Below are 23,870 nucleotides of genomic sequence, written 5' to 3' on the forward strand. Positions count from 1 at the left end.
AAAAGTGACTTTAGACTAATTAAATTTTTATACAGTTTGTTTAAAAATTATTTACTTAAAAGTTATCGTGCAAAGTAAGTGGTTTTAAAATTAGTAAAAAATAAGTAGTGATAAAACCAAAAATAACAAAACTAAATTAAGATTAAATGGTTTTCATTTCCATTTTTTACTTTTATGGCCTGTAAACGTTATTTTTTGGTTATTTTGTCAAAAAACAATAAGTTTAAACATTTTTACTTTTGACCTCGTTGTAAAACATATGTGCTATAAAATTTATTATTAGCAAACAGTAAGTGTTTACTTTTAATTGTTATTCTTCGTTCTTATTCAGTAAAACCTAATTTTTATGAGCAAACTTATAAACAACTGCTCTTTACGCAAAAAAAGTTAATTCGACTTGATAGGTGTACGAGTTTTTTCAAAAACTTACTTTTTTTCTTTAGTATGTATTAAGTGTTTTTTTTAATATAACACACTGATTTTAAACAAAAACTGTTATTTTTTCGGATTTTTTTTACTTAGAATTTATCTAAACGAACTACTTGTCTTTAAAGAAAATATAATTTATCAATATTTATATACTTGTCTTTAAGTTATAGCAGGTATTAGTAAAGATTTTCACAATTACAAAAAAAAAAAAAAACATGTTAAAAATTTTTTTTTGGTTTTTAAAAAGTCAAACTACAAAATTTTAGTCTTAACAAAGGGTATACTGACATTTCCTACCTGCGATAATTTCCCACCCGATCAAATATCACCCGCGCACAATTCCCACTCAAAAAGTTTTTGTTCTTTTTTTTTCTTTTTATTTTTTTTTCTTTAATTTAATTTATTGTTAATCTGTTTTTTTACTATCACTGTTAACCATAACCCTTACCCTTGGTCGGTAAGCGGTTCTCGGATTTAACCGTGTGGGATTTGATCGTGAATCGAAATGGGCAATTCTCAAACAAAGCTACATAAGTTTCAAATACACTTTTAAAAGTTTAGTATTTTGGCTTTTAGCTAATATAAATAAAACAAAAAGCATTTGTATCTAGAATACCGTTTAACAAATGTTATACAAAAAACCATAAAAAGTCAGTATGATAAAAATTTATAACTTTATAAAAACTATTTTAAAATAGAAATTAAACATTGTTTTTTGACACTAAAATAAATTCTTTCAAACAGTATAAACAAGACTCAATTTTTCAGAACAAAATACATTTCATGCTTCTTTCGTCAGTTGTATACTAAGCAATAAAAATAAATTTTCAAACCTAGCTTATATAGTGAAAATGCAATCTACGTAATTAATTATAATTTATGGCATCTTTTGATTTTAAGAGTTTATTCACAAATGTACCTCTAGATGAAGTATTGAATATTTGTGTTGACACTTTGTATAGACTTGAGACACCCAGTATAAGCAAAAACAGTTTTCGTAAACTTTTAAAGTTATTCACGAGTGGTGTACAATTCACATTTAATTCATGTATTCCCAACATGATGGAATAGCCATGGACTCCCCATTAGGGCCAACTGTCAAATATATTCATGGGCTTTATAGAAAGAAATGTGATCTCTAAGTACAAGGTAACTTATTATAGATATGTCGACGATTGTTTTGTGCTAGGAAAAGATGAGGAAGAGAATGATGAAATTTTAGTTTGTTGAACAAATCACATTCTTTAATTAAATATACTTCAGAAAAGGAAAATAACGATGAATTGGCTTTTCTTGACGTTTTAGTTAAACGACACAAGAACCAATTTTTGACATCCGTTTATAGAAAGAAAACTTTCACTGGGAACTATTTAAACTTTCATTCATTCTGTAGCATGAAGAGAAAGACAAATCTAATAAAAACGCTCTACCATCGAGCACATAAGATCTGTTAAAGAGAATTATTTCATGACGAAATAAAACAAATAAAATTGATACTAAATAAAAATTGCTATCCACAAAACTTGTTAATAAAATTATAAATTTACATCTTAATAGATTAAACAAAATAAAGCCAGCAGGGCCGGAAAAATGCTTGATTCCTTTAGTATTGCTTTATGTCAATAAGAACTCAGGAGTTTTAGAAAGATATATTTGTCAATTAGTAAGTAGGACTTATTATTCGGTAAAACTGATCGTTATTTTCGTATATAAACCAATGTTCAGACCTGGAATTTAGTAGAATTTAAACAAAGTATGGTAGTTTACCAATTTAACTGCTTCTGTGAAGCTAGTTATGTCGGGATAACCTCAAGACAATTTGGCAAAAGAATTAATGAACATATTCCGAAAAATATCGATGAATTTTGTAAGAGTAATAAGCAAACTAGTCTATTAGAGTAATATATGCTTCAAAAAGATCTGCTATTGATGAACACTTAGTAAATAACCTTCAATGTGCTAGTAATTATAATTAAGAAAGATTTAAAATTGTTAGAAATTGTTTTCACATTTCGGATTTAATTAAACTTGAAGCTATTTGTATTTTGTTAAGAAAACCTAAGTTGTGTAAACATAAAGATTTTGATTATACTGCTTCGTTGTTTTCTTAAACTGTTTTACAAGTTGTTGCTCTGTTTTATTATATTTTTTTAGTTGCATTGTAAATATAAGTACTTATGTATTGTTAATTACTCATTGCTTTATTATTAATTACGTTCATTGCATTTTCACTATATGAGCTAGATTTGAAATTTTATTTTTATTGCTTAGTATACAACTGACAAAAGAAGCATGAAATATATTTTGTTTTGAAAAATAGAGTCTTATTTATATTGTTTAAAATAATTAAAAAAGAAAGCCAAAAAGTTCAAAACTATTTTAAATTTGTATAATCATGACAGTTTGTTGAGTATAATTTTTTCATATATTATTTGTATAGTTGATTAAACACAGAATCGAATCATAAATTTATCTTTTTGACAATTTTATGTTATTATCATTTATGCCCAAATGTATAAGTTTAGCTTCAAGGGTATCTGCTAAAATCAGCATAACTTTTTTTTCCATTCTTAAGTCAAATGAAAATCTTATACATTTAAAATTTAAAGCGATTTTGATAATTTAATTAGAAAAATATATTAATAAAAATAAAAACGGTATAAGCATAGTTAATTAAATAATTAATTTATCTTCGTTGAACAAAACATTAAATCTAAGTAAATTGTTAGTGAACTATGAGTTTTCAAACTAAAGAAAAAAGTTATCAAACATTAACCTTAAAAAAAAAATATTTATTGCAAACTTTTCATATCATGTAAAAATATTGCCAGCAAATTTCAAAAACTATTAAGAAAAAATAAAAATAAATTCAACTACTTATTAGACTGCTTAAGAGGGGCGTTTCTAGACTTTAATTCAGAGGTGTTGCTTTTTTTTGCACCCAATAGTAGAGTTTTTTATTTTTTCAGAGTAATAGAGTTATTATGTTTAGTAGCTTTTATCCAAATGATCCACTTATAAAATTACATAACTGTCTACAACATGATTGTGTAAAATATGTCAGGTACATGAAAATGATAAAAATGAGTTTTATAAACTATATAAAACTTTTTATTTACGAATGTTGCAATTATAAATATATAATAAATATATAATTAATCTAATATATAGTTGATCAATTGTGCAAAGTTGTTCATCTCTGTCGTAAATTTTTTTTAATAATTTATTTCTTTTTAAATTTGAATTTTGGCAAAATTGATTTAACTAGAGCTGTTTGATTAAGTAGTTCATTTGAAAATAAGGTTTTACATAATATTTTATTAAAAACTTTAATATTCATAATAGCTACACAATGTAAGGTTTAAGGTTTTTAAACTACTTTACACGAAGTTTTAGACAGTTTGATAGTATAGTAAACATTTAAGTTATATTACTTTTCTTAATAATAAATTTAGACACTTATATGTAATCTTTAAATAAAAAGCAGAAGAAAATTATATAATTTTCGAAAGTATATTGTTAAAAGCTAATACACAAAATATTCTATTATTGAACAAAAAGTTATGCATCCCAACTGGAAAAAGTCAAGACACACCTTAAGTATCTGGTATGTTTTTTAAGTTTTGTTTTTAACACTTGTTTATTAATTTAAATAGTTGTAAAAGGTCAACTTAATTTCTACCTTTATATTATTTTCTAAACTGAAAAAAAGACAAAGAAACTTATAATGCGCAAGACCAAGACGTAGTCAAAAAACTCTCATTATACCTCAGGGACGAACCTAGCTTGCAGGTCATCAACGTCAACAAACGTCAACATACTCCAGCAACCGGGCAGCTTTCAGAACCGCAAACAACAAGTTTGACGGGGCGGGGAGGAAGATCTTAAACGGAACGTTTCACAGGAACTCTTGCAGGAACGACGCCGTCGCCCACCACCACCTGGTGAAGGCGGCCTACCTACTGGAAATCGCTGAGAAACCGGCGATGAGCTATATCGTTGATGAGGTTGTTGATGTCAGCCGCTCGGAAGGTAAAACGAGCTTCACCGAGCGCAACTTCGAGTCGTTCACGAAAGAGCTCGGGGAGAAATAGCCGACTGGAAGTTGGAGTGCATGCATAACAGCCAGTTTTGAAAAAGAAGTCCATAACACCGTGGAACAGCTTTCGTTCTGATAAAAGCCTTTCGGAACTGAAAGGCGACACGAAATACTGGACGGAGCGCTTGCAACAGCTAGACGATGATTACAGTTTGTCATAAAATCGATCGAATAAAGCGGAAACGGAATAAAAAAATGTGAGAAACGTCTTTAGAATTAACTCCGTCAACAATAGTAAATATCTGAATTCAAGGAATAAAAAACTTGTTTTACACGGAGTTTTACCAAACGAAGCCAACAATATTCTGACAAACGGTTATATTAAGTATTTCGAAGAAGAAAGCACAACCTTTAAATATGTTACATTTGATTTGAAAATACAAAAAGAACTTGGTGTTGGCTACTGCATTGACGCTGGCGTGCCGAAGAAACTTTCGTTTGTCATCGTTGCTCGGGAGAGACCTGTGGGAAGTTTCGGGAGGAAGGAAGCGAGTCTGTGAAGGACGGCAGGGGAAGCTGTTTCGGAGCGGTTGAATCGAAAGCTGCCACGTCATAAGAGATTTTTGACAAACCTTTGCTCTCTGACATACTTGATCGTCTTTTAGTTAAAATGAAAGTAACACCCTGCCTGTTTGGTTTGTTATTAGCGAAGCTTTTGTGCTTGAATTGAATTTCATTTTGAAACATAAGTAATGTTTGAATGTTAAAATTAAGATTTACTAATAAAAATTGCTACTTAAACCTTGACTTGTGATTTATTAATGTTCTCACCTAGAAAATTCTTACTGGGTTTTTAAATAAACCATTTTTATAAAAGTCATCTTATTTTTTACTTGATCTTTAAATCTTAAAAAAATAGTTTAGAATAACTTTATATTTTAGCTAGATTATATGGTTATTAAGAATATATCAAAATAAAAAGCTTTAAGATAGTTTCCATAGTATTTATTTTTAAAGAAGGTTGTTTTAAGATCTATTAGAAATAAACTAATGCAGATTTAAAAATAAATTTTGTTTTCGTTAAAAAATTTAGATATTTATTCAATGATATCTAAGTTGTTGTTTATTTACCTAAATAAGTGCAAAATAGATAAGAAGTAAGCTGTTTTTATATCTATAGCTTCCTTGTACATTATTTTATTTGATTCTGGATTTTAGTGCTCTATATTTTACAGGCAAAGTAGAGTGACATATATATGTTTTGTAAACTGTACAAAAGTTTACTTGCGTTTTATACTTTGGTTTTTTTTGTTTATTTTCAAGGCTGCTTATACTATATTTCTAAAAGTTAAAACAATTTAAGTTTTTTTAAATCGTACTAAACTTTCTTTTTAAATAAAAAATAATAAAACAACCAGTCTTTAAAATAAGAAAAAACCAAATAAAAGATACTAACATTTTACTAATTTTTTGTTAAGTGTTCATTAAATATTTTATAAGGTTTTTGTTTAGTTTTTATTTACTTTCATTAATTTTTAACATCCTTACCTAAACAAATAGTCTTCAAACTAATTCCAATTTCTCATAAATTTTGCACTAATTTTTTGGTAAATGTTTTTATCATTTTTTAATAGTTAGAACAGCGATAATTTTGAGGAAGTTTCGAAAAATTGCTCTTATAGTAAAAATATTTAAAAATACATAAATTAGTTTTGTTATATATACCTATATATAACATATATACCATATATACTGTTTATAACGTTATATATATATATATATATATATATATAAATAATAAGAATGTAATAGTCAATAAAAATGTAATTTTCATAAAACTACTACTCTGTAAGTAATTTTTTGAAAGTGACTATAAATATAACTTTTATTTATACGCCTGAACGGTTATGTTAAATTATAAAATTTTCGTTTTATATTATAAAAAAATAAAATAAAAAATTAGTAGCTAAAAGCTTCCAAGATAATGTACAAGTTACTTTTAATTACACTTCTTGTTTAACAATTAACGTTTTATTTTTTTAAATGGAAATAGACTAAGAAAATATTGCTTTTATATATTTTTTTCACTCAAGCACTATTGAACTAACTTGGTCAGTTTGTTTTTTTTAGAAAACGAACTATAACATATCTAAAATAAGCCCTATAAGCGACACTTGTATTGTATATACTTTTAACATGTGTCTTTTAAAAACGGCTCAAGAACAGTTTCTATTTAGTTTATAGTTTAACTGTCTCAAAATTATAAGCTATTTAACTAAAATAATCTATAAATGGTTATTTAATTTATTAACTCACCTCAATAAACAAAAAATGAAAAATCCTTTGAAAAAATTGCACTGTGGTCATCCTTATTATACAGTACTCAAGTTTATGACGACCATTTAAAAAAAAAACTATTTAAAATTTAAAACCATGTTGACTTGTAACTTTAAATCAACTTTTTAAAAGCTTTAATTTCTATAAAAATTTAAATTAGTTTATTATTGATCTACTGGAACAGGGGCGTGTTATATTATTAAAGTTTAGTTCACACTTTTTTAAGAGCTACGTAACAAACAACGTTGCAATTTTTTTGGTACAATAATATAGTACTTTGAGCAGCAGTTTTTAGTAATAAATTTTCGAAAATTATATAGATGTCTACTACATAACTGTCTAAAGTTTCTCAGGTACATCAAAATATTTAATTTTTTTTAAATTGAACTATAAGAAAAACTGATTAAAATAATAAGTAATCCTGTTCTTTAATTTTTAGTATAACAATTTTAATGTAAACATAAGTCCTGTTTCTATTAAAAATATAATTTTACATTACATTGTAAAGCTAACATGAAAATCGAGATATTTTGTACATAATAATCAACATTAGTAAAAAACTTTTATTATTGATATAAAAAATATTCAAAGACATGTAAAAAATTTACTTAGTCAAACAGTTTCCGTTAAAACATTTAAGCTAAAAATATAGTTTAATTAAAATAAAATATACTTTTAAAGACAAAATAAAAGCAGAGATGAAATTATCTTACAATTAGTGGAAAAAAAAGATTGTAAAACTGCAGGTTTTCTAATAATATGAAGATAAAAATTCAATTACTATCATTTAGCATGTCAAAAATATTTCAGGTAGTTAAAATTTGTATTTTAAAAACATAGTATTTTTTTATTTTGGTGAAAGATAGGTAGCAAAAATGTTTATACTGTTTTGCAAAATGTAAGAACCAAAGTGTTTATAAACAATGGCTGTTATTAGAGCTACGTAAGGTATTTCGTTAACACTTGTTAAGGTTGAAAAAATTTAGAAACAATTTAAATATCTAATATAAAATAATTCTTGCCTGTTTTGTACAAGTAACGTCATGATACTAAAATATGAAAGCTTATAATTTTTTACAAGTGGTTAAGCACATCTATAGTCTGTACACTTTTTAAGTATGAGCAGCTTTTAAATGAATAGTAACTGTGGTTTATATATATTTTTTAAATGCCTAAAACTTAAACTTTTAATTTATTAAATTTGCTCCAAGTATATTAAAGCAAAATTTTCTGAGGTTGTTTAATTAAAATTATATTGCTAATTAGTTTTTTTTTATAAGAAAAAATTCTGGTAGTATTTTTGTTGTAACTACTTGAAAAAAAAAACATTTTTTCAAATAACGTTTTAATAAAACGACGAATACTCTAAGAATACTATTCGGTTTGGTGTTTTTCACAGTCTGTTCTAAAGCTTTTATAAGTTTTTGCTACATAAATAAACAAAATACAAGTTGTCTACTGTAGAAAAAGTTGGATACCTCTGCAGTTTTTATTTAAAGTTCCTATTTATTTAAAGTATTTCATAAATTTTATTAAATGTAAGAAAATAAATAATACTGTAAAGTTAATGAGTTGCAAACTTTTAGAAACATAATTAGCTACGTGTCTGATTTTTATTATATTTTATTGACTTGATTACTATTGTTGATATGAGATAACTAGTTTAAAATACAACAATTTGAATTTAAAAACAAATTATAATTAAAGTAATAGTTTTTAAACAACTTTTGTTTTATTATGGATTGATTACCTTGATTTTTTCAGTATTTTGAATAACTTTGTAAAACGTAACAATCTTTTAAGTTCAACTTTATTTTTACAATAAACTGAAAGCTCATCATCTCTTTTATTTTTATGTAATTTATCCAATAAAATAAAAATAAAACTTGAGAAAACATTGAACCACGTAACATTTATAAAACATAATCTTTGTACACGTATGGATAAAATAAAAAAACTTAATTATTTAAGTTAAATTATCTCATTTCGTATTGTATCTGTTATACAAATTAAAACAAGTTTCGTAAAACTTCACAACCAAAAAAACATTGTTTTCAACATAACTTTATATACACTTTATTGAAAGTAACTCTGACCGAAATACACAAAAAAAAATTCATAAAATTTAAATGTTTACGATTGATTTAATTTTGGTCAGTAGTTTATCGTTGTTCATTTTAGAGAACTCTGTAAAAGTTAAAAATAATCACTACAATTGCATACAGACTGAAGAAAGTTGAAAACAGATATGTTTCAATCGTACAACGACAAGCTTCTCTCGCACACGAAGCTTTTTTTCTGGTCACAACTTTGTTGCATGAAAGCGCTGGGGTCCGAATCATAGCAGCTCATTTGGGTCATCGGCTGGTTGCAGTTAGTTGCACTCCTTTGCCACTTGTAAAAATCCAAGCAGGAGTTTGAACCTTCCACGTTTCTCACCCAAAAAGAGTCCCATGTTTCAATGAGCGGCCACAGAGCGTTTCTGGTGTTCAAAATATTACGGTATATCATTACTTGAACTTTTTATTATACACTAATAGAAAACTATTACATAGTAATAATAAATGAGTTGTAAACTTTTTCTAAGTCTTTCTGAACTTCAAGCAAAAAATATTAAAGTAAAAGCTTTGTTGATTTTTTGACGTATAATTTCATACACATTTAGTGTTATTATCTACTGAGACACAAAAAACAGAGATATTGATGTTTTACAGCTTCGAGACAGTTATTAAAAAATATAAATTGTATCTGTTAGCGCAGGGTTTCCAAAAGCGGGCGATTTTGGCTGTTAGAGGTGAAAAATCAAACGAATGATCAACCAGTCGATGGCGGTTATTTTATAAATTTCTGCAAAGCGGGCGACGTTAACAACTTATTTATTTCAAACCAACTCACACGATGTTCGCAACGGACTTTTCGAACACCTGGCCACTTTTGGCGAACCTCACCCCGCCATTTTGGTCCTTCTCGTAGGAGGGCTTGGCCTGGAAGCTGGCCACGTCCCAGCCGGCTCCCTTGCGCCTGCAGGTCCTCCTCGCGTCCTCGTAAGTGGTCCCCGAGTAACCGTACTCGAAGTAGTACTCCTTCCTCCTCGATTCCGACTTGATCAGGTGGTTCTGCTCGGCGAACTCTATTTCCCAGCTGTAAGCTGCAGATGGTACACTTTTGCAATGTGGAAATACGTTTTGTATATTTTTTTCTTGTTGAAGATTAAAAGGCATTTTTTAGATTTTTATTATTTCCTAATATAATTACCTAATTTACCTCAAGCCTTTCAACTAAAGTTTATCATTAAACAAAAACTATTCTTTTAAAACCTTTTTGATCGTGTTGACCAAATTATTTTAAACGAATATGTTTTGACTTTTTTATTAGTTGTTTTATAAAGTTTGCGTTGTTCTTTTGGGTTTCACGATTGGTCACTCTAATTAAACTGATTAAAAATAGCAGGCATCAATAGTTCAAAAAAAATCGGTTTTACTGCTTAAACAGAATCTCATGAAACTGGTAAACAAATTAACCGATACATTTTATTGTAAATCAGCAGCGAACTCACTAACTTTTACAATAATCCCAACTTCCGTCGCTGTGGAAGCACCAAGGGGAAGACGATTTCCACCAGGCCGCTCCGCTCCAATACATTCTGACACACGTTTTTTCGTAAGAGTGGATTCTCCCGTACCAGTTACTAAATTGGCAATCTTTGTTGCTGTAAGTTGTAGCGACGTAGCTTGATTCTGCGACGTTTTGAGAAAAAATAAAAGTTGCTTTTAAGTTGTGTTTAAAGCTTTTTTGTATGCCTATGTTATCTAATTTACTATAAAAGATAAATATGTATATTTTTTTATGAAAAATAAATTAAGTGAAGGTAAAAAGCAATTTAGAGTTGTTTAAAACTTAATACTGCAGTTAATTTTTAAAGTTTTTAAAACATTATTAAAAAATTCACGTAAAGTTTGTAAGCTTAATTTGTATTTACTTTAAATGTTTTTAAACTGCTTCAATAAAAATTCACTACACGTTTATGTGTAAGAAATTAAAACTTACTCGCATAGTTTGACAACGAAACAGCTGCGAAAACCTGTAAAATTGTTGTTAATAAATCTAAGAATAATTTTAAATCAGTAGGATAAAATCTTATATTTGAGTAATATTATAATGACTAAAAAATATTTGTTAGTCGTTTCATACACAGATTAAACTAAACCTCTATTTTTATAAAATTATTGTTGTAAACAATGTATCTAAAGATAATTATGTTACTTAAAGCTTTAGTAAGTTACTTTATGCTTATGACATTACCTAGACTTAGTGATTTAAAAGAAGTAAACACTTTACAGAAAATCTAAATATGAATGGTCTTTGCGATAATTTGTGAACGAAATTTATAAAACTGAATGTTTTAGTCATAAAAGAAAATATACAAAAAACTATATTTATGGTTTTCATATTTTTATACACAACATACATATATGTGTTTTCTTAAATATTGTTCTTAATGTTGTGTGTTAGGCGTAAGAAAAGTTTTAATGACAAACTACAGTTTTAATCTAACTCAATATTCCTATAACTCCAAGCATTTTTTAATTATTTATTTAATACAGGTAAAAAGTATTTTTAAAAATTTTGTGCAAGCATTTATAAAGGAGCTAGCAAATATAATACTGAAAAGCCTTGATTTTATGGCTCAATACTAAGATGTAAACAATGTTAATTGATTTTTATAATTTTTCTTGAAAGTATATTTGAATTTCTAAATCAAAAGTGACTAATTTAAATATTTTTAAAAATACAAAAGACTCAAATTTCATAACAATATATATTTCATGATTAGTCATCAGTTGTTTACTAATCAATAAAAATAAAGTTTCAAATCTAGCTTATATAGTGAAAATGCAATCAACGTGAAATTAATAATGATAAAGCAAATGGTAATTAATAGTACATAATTAATTTTAATTACAATGTAACCTAAAAAATAAATAAAACATACGTAACAACTTATAAAACAATTTATGAAAATAAAAGAAACAATTTAATCAAAATCTTTATGTTTGCACAATTTAGGTTTTCTTAATTAAATACATATAGCCTCAAATTTAATTAAATCAAAAATGTTAAAAAAATCTTTAATACTTTTAAATATTTTCAAGTTTTAATTATTTGCAGAATCTAGATTGATAACTAGGTATTCTGCAATAGCAGATCTTTTTGAAGCATTTACTTCTCTGATAGGTTTATTTTCTTTATTGCTCGTTTTACAAAATTCATTAATACTTTTTGGAATATGCTTTTTTATCCTGATGCCGAATCGCCTTTAAGTCATTATGACATCATTATCTTCACAGAAGCAGTTAAACTGGTAAACTACCATACTTATTTTATATTCTGATATCGGATATTTGCCCCTAGGTCTAATCATTGGTCTAAATTTAATTAATTGATTCAACTTAATTCGCGGCTACATATATGTTTTTAAATAAGAGAACCTAAACTAGACAAACCTGCAAACGAATGGATTTATGTTGTCTGCAAATAGAACTGCGTTCCGGGGGAGGCGTTTTTATTTGTACAACTATGATTTACAGTTCGTTTAAATAAACAGAAACAGTTTTTAACGTTAAAAAAGATATGCTAACTGTCTTACGTGTTAGTGGGTAACATTCAATTTATGTAAATTTTAAAACAATAATCAGGTCTCTCTATGTCGCAAAAGTTTACCTTTTATTTTTACAAAAACAAACATTGACCCTTAATAAATAAATACTGTAGGACAAAATTCTAAGAACATCTAAACTTTGATAATATTCTAATTCTAATAAATAGTCATACGTAAGAGCAAAATTTTACAGAATTTGTTTAGGAGACTTCATTCTGGATAATTTTCTAAGAACTTTGAAAAATTACTTAAAATTTAACTTTTCTAGGTTTGTAAAGCAATTTACCTCAAGTTTTTAGCAGTTGTTAGTAGTTATAATTATAGAAATTTAGAATCAAACGCATGATAAATTTATTTTAATTAAAAAAAATTTGTTAAAGTTTTAGAACTTTTTCTAACAAAATTATACAAGTATTAGTTTGAATAACTTCAAAAAAAGCTGTCTAAAAATCGTAGAAGGAAACCGATTTAATGACTAATTAATTTATATAACAACAATCTGCACAGTACTCAATTTATTAGGCTGACAAACGTTTTACTGTGTTAATTTAGTAGGAATGTGTTTAAAAGTTTTTAAAAATGAAACTACTAGAACTAATTAAAGTCGTTTAAATATAAAAAATTAAACTGATTTTTCATTAAGGTTTATTACTTTTTGTCAATTTTCTTATTTTTATTGATCAAGAAGTGCCTCTGTGAACATTTCTCAAAATTGTTTTAAATGTGTTACAATGGGTTTGAGTGACAATTGCTACATTAAAAAGTAGTCAGCTAAAAACTTTGAGATCGACCTTTTTGGGATCCATAGAGTTTATATTGGGTTTTTTTTAAATAATCAAAATATAAGCTCTATGAAATATATTTTCTGTCAGCTAAAATTTCGCTCAACGTTTTTTGGTAGAGTTTTTAAAGATCAAATCTATTATAAGCACTCAATATATATAAATTTTAGTACAAATAAAGGACGAACTGAAAAAATTAAATGTCATTAAATGTAAATAACTAAACCAATATAGTTTTAATAAAATCTGCATCTACCAAAAATTATTCAAATGAATAACGTGAGGTTTAACAATAGTTTTGAACTAGTTTTTTAAGTTAAAAGTATAGTGTGTTGTAAAGTAAACTATAGTTGCCAGATTTTATAACAAAACCGCCATACTATTATTTAAGCGTGATATTAAATTAAAACCATCAACATATGTTTAGTTTTCAGTGTATCTTTAAGAGTTTCTCGAAACTCTGTTGTTAAGTACTTCTAAAGTAAGTTGTTTAGTACTATAACTCAAGTATATTTCAATTTTAGAATTTTAAAAAAATATATAAAAGTTGATGTAAGTTATATATAAGTTGTAGAAACATAAGTTAAATGTTTAAAAGTTGAAGAATTTTTGTAAGTTTTTTATTATTTCCTTTAAAATATCAACATCAGTAAGACTATATTAAAGATGATATCATAAATAAGTTTAAAACAAACGTTCAGATAAATTTACTTTTTAAAAAGTCGGAAATGTTAAAATTAAAAGTTAAGTCATCTTTATAAGAAATTTAAACTAAATTTAAAAATCAAAAAATCAAGCAAAGCTGTCTTAAGAGACTTACTTTTTTAACTTTAATAATAAAAAAAAAATAGAAAAAGTTATATATTTAAGTTAACTTTTTACAACGCCCATCAAACTTTTCTTTAATAAGCCATTTTAGTACTAAAAACTTGTAGTTCATATTTCTATATTTGCATAACATACACAAAGAAATGCTAGTTTAAAAGGAATGTTAAACATTTTTACTACTGATATTTTAACTACAGCTAACTATAATATGGTGAATGCATAGGTAAAAAATAAGTTTAAACAGTAAATTGTTTACGTTTTTAAAGCAAAAAATGTCTTTTTATTTTTTGAATGGGTACAGTGAATTTATGATATTTTATTGTATAATTAAGCACAACCTTTTTTGTTATTCTTTAATTGAAAACTGTAAACTTTGCTAATATCATTCAGTTATAATATTATTTGGTAAAAACAGAAATAAGGATAACTCAAAAGTTTTATTTGATTCTGCCAAGGACTAAAAATAGCTGTAGCAAAAAGAACTGACTTTTTACAAAAAAAATCCTGCTAAAAAATATGTTACAGATATGAAAGTTAAATATCAATAATTTAATAAACTTAAGTATAATAACTTAAGAAACTGGTTTTATCAAAATACAATTTCTAAACTATTCTTAATGTATTCAAGCAGAATTAACTTAAGATTAATTTTAGTTTACTAAATTGAAAACTGGCTTTTTGTTGATTTCTTAACTAATTTGTTAAAAAAAAAACATTTGCTACATTTTGAAATATAAGGGACTATATTATAATCTAACAAAAAATTTTAAAATAATCATTTTATTTAGTTTTGTTTTTTATGCTTGTTGTCTTATATAGAAAAAAAAAACTTTATAGTTTTTTATGGATTGTTTAATATAGAAATTTGATTCTGAATTGGAATGTATCTGAATAATTAGCTTATAACACAGTTGCCAAATAATTAAACTATTCAGGTTGGTTTAAACATTTTTGAAAAACTTAGACTTTTTAAATTTTTCCAGAATCTCAGGCCAGTTTTTATTATTTTAAAATCTTGTTTTTAAGTGATTTTAAGTCTTTTTGTTATTATTTTGGTATTTTTAAGTGTTTAGGGTTGTTAATTAGTAACCTGTTTAAGTTTTTGACTTAATAGTTATTATTTTTCAACTAAAAAAGCTCTGGCTAGCATGATGAGGGAAACTCAAGGAATTTTCAAATTGTAGAAAATCTCAGGGAAACTCAGGGAATTTTTACCTTTATCTTTAAATTCAGGGAAACTCAGAGAATTTTTGGTTTTTTTCTAAAAATTTCAGTGAAGTTTTAAGGTTGTTTAAAATTCTCATGGACATTTTTTCTAGATTTAGAATGAGATTTAGTTTATCCAGTTTCAATATTTTGTTCAAAAAATTTAGTTTTATTAATTTTCAACTGCTTATTTAGAAATTTTTTAGCCTTGCGGCTAATTCTTCAATATTTTTAGAATTAACATTTTAATTTTTTAATAAATAATAAAAAAATTATGTTTAAAAAAAAACTCAGGGAAGAGTTTTTCACTTAAAGAGTGGCAACCCTGCATGATGTAAATCAGACTGATTTTTAGTCAATTAGGACAGTTTTTTTTTGCTTTAAAGATAGCTTACTCAGTTATACTTTGCATATAAAGTACTTAATTTATATTCATAAAGTTTAAAAAGTGTAGTAGTTAAGTGTATTTTGTTAAAGATTTTGATGATTTTAATCTTAATACAAACAGTTAGTTCAAAAAACATATCAAAGTTGTATAAGACTGAGTGATCATTAAAGTAAATATAATAAACAGTTTTGTAAATAAATTTTTACTGCTTTATAACAAACTTTATAAAAATAATTTCAAAAAATAACATTTTAAAAAGTGTTAAGTTGGTTTAGTTAGGCATGATACAAGCATTTTTTTACAAAAGTTTAATTTAAGTATCAGGTTTGCCACACACTCAGGATAACTTAGGGTAGCTCAGGCTAGTTTGAATTTTTTTAAAACTCAGGATGACTCAGGGCAGTTTTATCATTTTTATAAAAACTTAAAATAGTTTCTTAAAAAGGTTTCTTAAAATTTTTTGTCAGTATTTTTAAATTTTTAATGAGATTTAGTTGTATTAATTTCAATTGTTTATAACCAATTTTGGTGAAGAACTAAATTATTATTGATTCAGAAAAAGTATTAAAAAAAAAATACAATGACTCAGGACAGTTGAAGGTTACTATACAGTTTTTTAACTGAAAGAGTTGCAACCCTGAAGTATATATATATATTTTAATTATTTAAGTTTCAAAGTATACTCTTTACCACTAAAGTATTAAGTATACTTTTGAAATTAAGTATTACGTTTAGAGTTATAAACTTGGGTTCAAAAAGATTAATTTAATTTTTATTTGTATTATACAGTATTTATTTATATTTTTTCTATCATTTAAAAAAAAAAAATACTTAAGTTTACATATACTTCTAATAAATATTTAGTTTAAGTAAGTTTTTTGTTAATATATTAAAGTTTTTAGCTAGTTTTTATTAGTTTTTTATTAGTATTTTAAATGTGGTTTGTAAGCTACTTTAAGTCTTTATGTATTGTATACATATATGAATGTTATAAACTCCAGAGCTTAATAATAATTTGAATCTCTAAAAAATTAAAACAAAATTTATAACTGAATTCTTTGAAATAGTTTCTTTTAAGTATATAAAAGTTGTGTATTTTTTATTTAATAGGTTTAGTTTGACACAAGCTCATGTTTTAAATATCATTAGTAGTCTTATACATATTTTATAATATGAAAATTTAATTTACATTATATTTTTTTTTTGTCACCTAACATGACAGTTTTTTTTTTTCACAATTTTAAAGCAAAATCTTTTAAAATATAGCTTTTAGCTATATAATTAAAACATTAAACCCAATATTGGTTTTTATAAATTCAATCATGGTTTTTTAATCTTGAAGTCAAGGCAAAAAAAAACTAAATCTATAAAACTTAATTTATTTTTTAATTTTGAGTGCATGAGATAGAACAAAGTTACTTATACTAAAATTGCTATTTTTTAATTATTGAAAGTAATATTTTATTGATAGTAATAAACAAATATAGTGAAATAAATAAAATCCAATTATACAAGTTTTGGAATGAAGGTAGTCATAATTAAAGTATCAAATTAAGTATCAAGATTAATTAACAACAAAAAGTTTTAAAAATTTCATAAAAATGCTTTCAAAAAGACAGTTATATTTCAGAATATGATACTTTTGCAAGTTTTCTAATTACATTCTGTTTTATAACTTTAAAATGTATTTGTTTTTAGTTATTTAAAATGGACTATAAAACAGTTAGTGGACCTTGTAGACCTTTTCTTTTACTGTCAATCATCTGCACCATTTTAGCAACATGCCATGCCAAGTGCCCATGCAAAACTGCAGACCTGTGCAAGCCAGTGACAAAAACATACGCAAAAGAGCTGGTAGTGTTTTCCTGCGATGCAGCCACGGAAGACTGGAAGAAATACAACTGGACCGAAATCACCCACGTGATTGTGTGCAAGACGCAAAACATATCTGAAATATACTGTCACGCGCACGCCAATCAAGTCAGAGTCACCCAGCTTGCAGGCCTCAACACAGAGAGTTTTCCGCTTCTTGAGCAGTATGGCTTTCGCCAGCAGCTGATCAAGTCTTGGCTCAACGATTCCGTTTCCAACTTTTTGGACGGGGTCAACATGGACATTGAAGGAGCTGCTTTCACATCGGAAATCAAGCAGGCAATTGTCGACTTGACTCAAGAAACAAGAGAAGCATACAAAGCTGCAAACTCAAACTACATTGTCACATTTGACATACCCTACTCTCCTTTTGTAGCGGGCTGCCTTTCATTCTACTGCTTTGATTATGTTGGCATTGCAAAGTACACTGATTACATGATAGTAATGGGTTATGACGCCAACATTGACATATTCCAAGCTCAAGCAAACAGCCCATTGTTTGTGATAGAGCAAGGCCTCAACCAGTACATCAACAATGTTTCAATTGACCCAAACCAACTCGTACTAGCACTTCCTTGGTATGGTTATGACTTCACCTGCGAGTACTTTTTAAACAACACGGGCCATGAAATTTGCCTCATACTAGGCGCGGGTCACCTCCAGAGAGGTCAAAACAACATCTGGGAGATTTTGTTGAACAACACTGTGCCAGTAATGCTAAATGAACATTCCCAGTCAGTCTATTTCACTGTGAAGATGGACGGAGCCTACCATCAGATTTGGTTTGACAACAGCAGGACCTTGTGGTTGAAGTATGATGTTGGTATAAGTTTAGGAATAAAAGGATTCAGCATGTGGCAAGCAGGTGCTTTAGACTACAATTCTGAAAACCAACTCATTCAGAATGGGAATAAAATTTTCTGGAATGACATTACCAGAGCTATGATTAAGCTAAAAGGTTCAGCATAAGTATCACTGTTTTACTTATAATTATAATTTTGATTCAGTTTTATGTTTTATTAGGTACACTGTTGTAGCTTGCCTTAGTGCTTAATCTATGCAATTAGAAAAACCTAAAAGCTGGTTTGTAAAAATACATTGAAAACTTGACAAGTTCTTTAATTTTATCAATCAGTTATTCAAACTCTGCTTATAGTAATTTACTACTAGTTTTTCATTAATATAATATTTAAAAAATTCATTCGCTCATTGTTAAAAATACCACCTAAATAACTTAGTGCTAACTGTGTTGCATTGTAGTAATTTATAATGATTTTAATATACTTATTTCAATAAAGTTTTCATTTCAATATTTTATACAATCCAAAAATTTTTTTATTATAAATATTTTATTTTTAACTGTATGAAGTTCTAAACTTTGAATACCAAATAGTATAAAATTTTTAAAAAGTCTTTAAAATATACTCCTAATTTATGTTTCTGCTTTTATATTTTGACTTTTAAATATTTAAAGTTTGTACAATTTAATGAAACTTTTAATGCTTTTCACCACTAATGATAATGTTTATATCTATATCCATTCCAAGTTGCAATTATGATTTACCAATCATGCTTTGGAGATTATTTGATTATTTGCAATTTCAAGAAAACCATATTAAAATTTAAGTTAGTGTTATTAAATTCTGAATATTATTTCTGGTACTTTAGTATAAACTTTTTATGACAAATTGTTATTAAGATACAACAATTATATTTTGTTATCTTTGTTTTCTTCACACAAGTTCAGTTTTCTTTTTTCTTTTATTTATAAACAGTTGTATTATGTTGTAAGTTGATTTTAAAATTGCAATTGTTTTTTATTGCTGTGCTGCTGTTCTACAAAAAGCAAGTTATTATAAATTATTCATTTAATTAAAGTGGAATATTTCATCCTACTTATTTTATAAGTAAAGTTGATGGTTAGATAAACTGTTTATTTGTTATAAAAAATAATTTTCAAGGTGTAAAAAAGTAAATCAAACTCTTAATCTGCTTTAATATTTATGATGAAAATGTTTGAAATTTATATAATTGTCTATAAAACCTTATGAAAGTTAATAATAAAAGTACTCAGCAGCTAGTCAATTGCATGCCTTTTTAACTTTTAACAAACACACTCACTTCCCATGAACACAAATGTTTCGTTCAATTAAAAACAAAAGCAAGGATGCCTACAAGTACAAGTTCACTGTCAACCTCGACAAAACAGAAGTCGTCGGAACAGATAAATGGTTTGTTTTTGTTTTGTTTTTATCAACAAAGTTTTATGAATAACTATGGTAAAGTTGTCGTACTTTTAAAGGAGAGAGTTGATAATTTTAATTAAAGCCTTATGCCAATAGTATTGACTGATACATTTTATTGTTATAATTAACTTTTCTCTTAACTCAAAAAAAACTTTGATCAATTGAAAGTCTTTTTTTGGAAAAATCTTCAATCAAATAGAAAACCTCCTTTAACAATGCATCATAAATTTTACAATCGATTTTCAGGCAGCCATACAAAATATGCGTATCACTCAACAGAAGAAAGAGAAAAGAAACTACTCGGGTGAGATTTGTTAAAAATCAATAAAAACAATTAATTAAATATTGTTAATATTTTGATTGCCTAAATGAATTTTTATTTAGAAAACATAATCGTTTACGTGAGAAAGTAATGTTGTTAAGTACAGCATTAAAAAGAAGTATATTTAAAATATTCCGTTAGTAAACTAACTTTTGAATCATTTGAACACTGTATAAAATAAACATAAAAAAATAAAGGTTTGTTGCGAAAAAAAGTAACTCACAATACGTTTAAGACTGTAGAAACTAAAAATAAAAAAAATATATTCAGTCTGTCAAAAAAATTTCTAATCAATCATGCACTAAATGTTTAAGTTTGTTACAAAGAGCTTTAATTTTGTGTAAAAAACTCGACCTAATTATTCAGGCGCGAAGCTGGCACCCCAGCATGACGGACTCGTGCAAGGGAATGGTCAATTGGACGAGCGATGACTTCATCGATGTGCTGATCACCCTGTTCAAAGAGAAACCCAGCAGGGTTGCCAGGAACGGCAGAATGTTTGAAAAGAAAGACTGGATCCTCGTGCTGGATAATGTTAGAATAATATTTGTATTATTAAAAAAAAAATCTTAGAGCAAAAATTTGTAGTTATCTTGATGTTTTTTATCATTATAAATAAAAATTTTTTTTTTTTTGCTAAATATAGCTGCTATAATTTGTTTTAGTAGTTTGTGTAAAGTGGAAAGTTCTGTTTTAGTTGCATTTTTTTAATGGCGACTCACACATGCTTGTTTGTTAGGAAACGCAATCGGGAAAGCGCAAAGCGATCGCAACATCCAGGATTGACTTTTCCACGTTGGTCAGAGACATCCCGTCGCAGAAGCTCGTGCTGAAGATGAAGCCGCTGACGAAGAGGCTGAAGTCGGCAACCGTCACCGTGTACACTACCTCCACTTACGAGGGGAAACCCAGACCCGGGTCAGTTTACCACAAATACAATACTAGCCTTAAGTTCGAAAATGTGCTGTTTCTGACTTTCTTAATAAGTTTTTTTTGACCAAAAATGGTTGTAATATTGTTCTTGAAGGCTAAAATGTTTGTTAAACGCACTGTGATATAAATAGATTTATCATGCCTAAGTTATGTTAAGAACACATTCTGTTTATCTTGTATGTGATTAAGTAATTTAAAAGTAGTCACGTAATTTTTGATATTCATGTTGTTTTTTCACTGTTTCAGCAAGTAATTGCTTTAAACAAACTTTAAAATGGCTTTTTGTTTAAATACACTTCTTTTAAAAAGTTAAGTTATTTTTGTTATAATTTTTTTAAAACTATATGATTTTATTTTTAGAAAACAAATAAAGATATTTAAACTACTGGAGGAGAAATAATATATTTATTCTTTCAAGTCTCGAAAGAATAAATAAATATTTTTTTAAAGTCAAATTAGCTTATATATATACTTTTTGTAGTGATGCAATGTCAGAAGTTGGAAGTACTACCAGCGCCAACACAATGATGCTGGGAAATATCACAGATTACGATGGTAAACTATTTGTTTAAAAATTAATATAATGTTATAATGTATTACGTTGCTCGTTTGTGTTGATGCACTTTTACGAAAATTTTTATACGAAATTATGTAGCTAAATTTTGCAACCAATGATTTTTCATCAGGATAATCCAAAAAAGTAAACACCTATTTTACATTCTGTTTGATTTATTAAGAAAATTTTATAACTGTTTGCTTGTTAAGTTGAGAATTACTTTCTTTTAAATTCATTATTACGCAAGAAATAATAAACAGTATGGTTAACACGTTTTCCATGAGTTTTATATGCACCTTTGAATTAGTTGTCAATGAAATACTTTATACACGCGAATGAATGGCGCACATTCACATAACAACGCCATTGATGTGCTTCCAATCGCATAACAATGGTATTATGCACTCAACTTTACTTAGATTTGTCCCAAGTTCAATGTTGCGGCTTAATATATGTTACATCTGTATACTATGATTTATTAAATTTAAACAATTTTTTACACTTTTTATCAAATCATTCAGCAGTAGACTTATTTAAAAAGCATTGAGCTATATTTGATTGTTTTCAAGTAACTAAGTTGTGTTTTGAAATGTCCATCGGCTGTTAATGAGTTTTTATTAACTTGTTGTGTTGTGTACCAAGTAGTTTTGGTTTTTATCCAAATCATTTGACGTTTGCAAATTGTATAAACACGTCAACGCGTTGCGTATTAAGCAGCTGAGTTGATTTGCTTCACCAGTTTTCAGTGGTATTTTATGTTAAGTTATTTAGCGTGTTTGTGCGATTTACTTGCTATAGTAAAATGTATGTTTAGTATTTTTAACTGCGACAAACATTAATAATTGCTATTAACATGCCATCAACACCAAATCGTACATTCATCAAAACAGTAGTAAGGTTTTGCTTATAATTTACAAATATTTTAAATTTTGATTAACAGTACAACTAGATTTGTTTTTAAATTTTCTATCTAAGTTTTTTGTATGTAAGCAATTTTATTTTTTGTAAAAACCTCAGAAAAGTTCTTGGAAATATTTTAAATTGTATTAACCTATTTTAGTTTAATATAGTGTTAATACTATTTGCTAGATAATATGAATAACTTAAATATGTTTTGTTTCACCTCATATCATTTTTATTTGGCAATGGGTTTAAGAATAATTTTTGATTTAAATTGATTTCACTACTAGACTTATAAGTTGCAAATGCACTTTGTTAAAACTATAAGCTGAAATTATTTTTACAGTACGCATTAATAATGGGTATTAATCAAATCACAATTGTGAAACATCAGAGTTTACAATAACTTAGCATTAAAAGTTATTAAGTTATCTATATTTTAAAATTTCAACTGCATTATAAAGTTTATTTTTTTACATAAGCCTTTCAAATTTAAAAGAACACCTAAACTGATTAAAAAAATTAAAAACGTTGCTTTTAGCTGTGAACTTAAAATTTTTTTCTACAATATTCACAATACTTGCAGACTCTCTATCACGTACAAGCACGATAGAATCAGGTAGCAGCAAGCAGTTTCAGCAGGACATGGCACAAGTGACCAACCAGTTTGAACTGTTGACCAATTCGTTCGGCGAGGACAGACCTTCGTCCATAGCGAGTTCCAACAGTCGGTTGAGTTATTGATATATGGTATTGTACTAAAAACTGTAAGCGTAAAAATAATTTTCACAGTTTTTATTGTAATGTTTTGATTTTAAACCGTTTTCTATGTGATCGTAATATGAGTATATGTTTTTAGTTAATACCCGATGGTATATATTTTCAAAACTTGATTATTACTTAGCTTTTTATTAAAGTTATATATTTATGATTAACCAAAATAATACTTAATATAGTTTACTACTAATGATAAAAGTACGTACTAAAATGTAAATATACTTTTTGATTTTACTTTAAAAAGTTTTGTTTTAGTTTCTAAATTAGATTAAATTATGTATACAAGATGTAGAATCGCATAGTTAAAATGAAATAGCACGTCTTACATTTTGTCATAGGTAATTTTAAATTATACTCGCCAAGTGCATGGGAATTTTACAGCTTACAGCCACTTAATAACGGGGTAAGAAAAGGCTGTAAAATTTCCATCGTCAATAAAAACGTCAATTGCCTTTTCTTAAATTCAAATCGGTGACTATTATTTCCGCCATCAGAAAGTACCTGGTGAAAATAAGTCTGAAAATATAAAAGTTTTTGCGTGATAACTTACTAGCATAAACATGTGTTTTGTATTGACATCTAACTATTTATGGTTG

At 26.9% G+C, this 23,870-nt stretch overlaps 2 protein-coding genes across 2 annotated transcripts; both read left to right on the plus strand.

Moving 5' to 3' along the window:
* Positions 1-17,375: 17,375 nt before the first annotated feature.
* Positions 17,376-18,509, plus strand: LOC145847089 (di-N-acetylchitobiase-like). Its single transcript, XM_082953506.1, has one exon. It carries the CDS (start codon positions 17,376-17,378, stop codon positions 18,507-18,509), a length of 1,134 nt encoding a protein of 377 aa, XP_082809632.1.
* Positions 18,510-19,649: 1,140 nt separating this feature from the next.
* Positions 19,650-23,224, plus strand: LOC145847090 (EH domain-binding protein 1-like; the record flags this gene model as incomplete). Its single annotated transcript, XM_082953507.1, has 6 exons — positions 19,650-19,771; positions 20,033-20,090; positions 20,475-20,642; positions 20,848-21,026; positions 21,523-21,596; positions 23,084-23,224. Coding segments are annotated over exons 1-6 (715 nt in total), but the record flags the coding sequence as incomplete, so codon positions are not given.
* Between the last annotated feature and the right edge of the window lie 646 nt (positions 23,225-23,870).

The sequence above is a fragment of the Thalia democratica genome, unplaced genomic scaffold (genome assembly GCF_965202585.1).
Source record: "Thalia democratica unplaced genomic scaffold, ktThaDemo2.hap1.1 HAP1_SCAFFOLD_798, whole genome shotgun sequence".
Taxonomy (NCBI): domain Eukaryota; kingdom Metazoa; phylum Chordata; class Thaliacea; order Salpida; family Salpidae; genus Thalia; species Thalia democratica.

Coding starts and splice junctions, on each gene's coding strand:
- LOC145847089 (XM_082953506.1), top strand. CDS start 17,376: ATGGACTATAAAACAGTTAGTGGACCTTGTAGACCTTTTCTTTTACTG.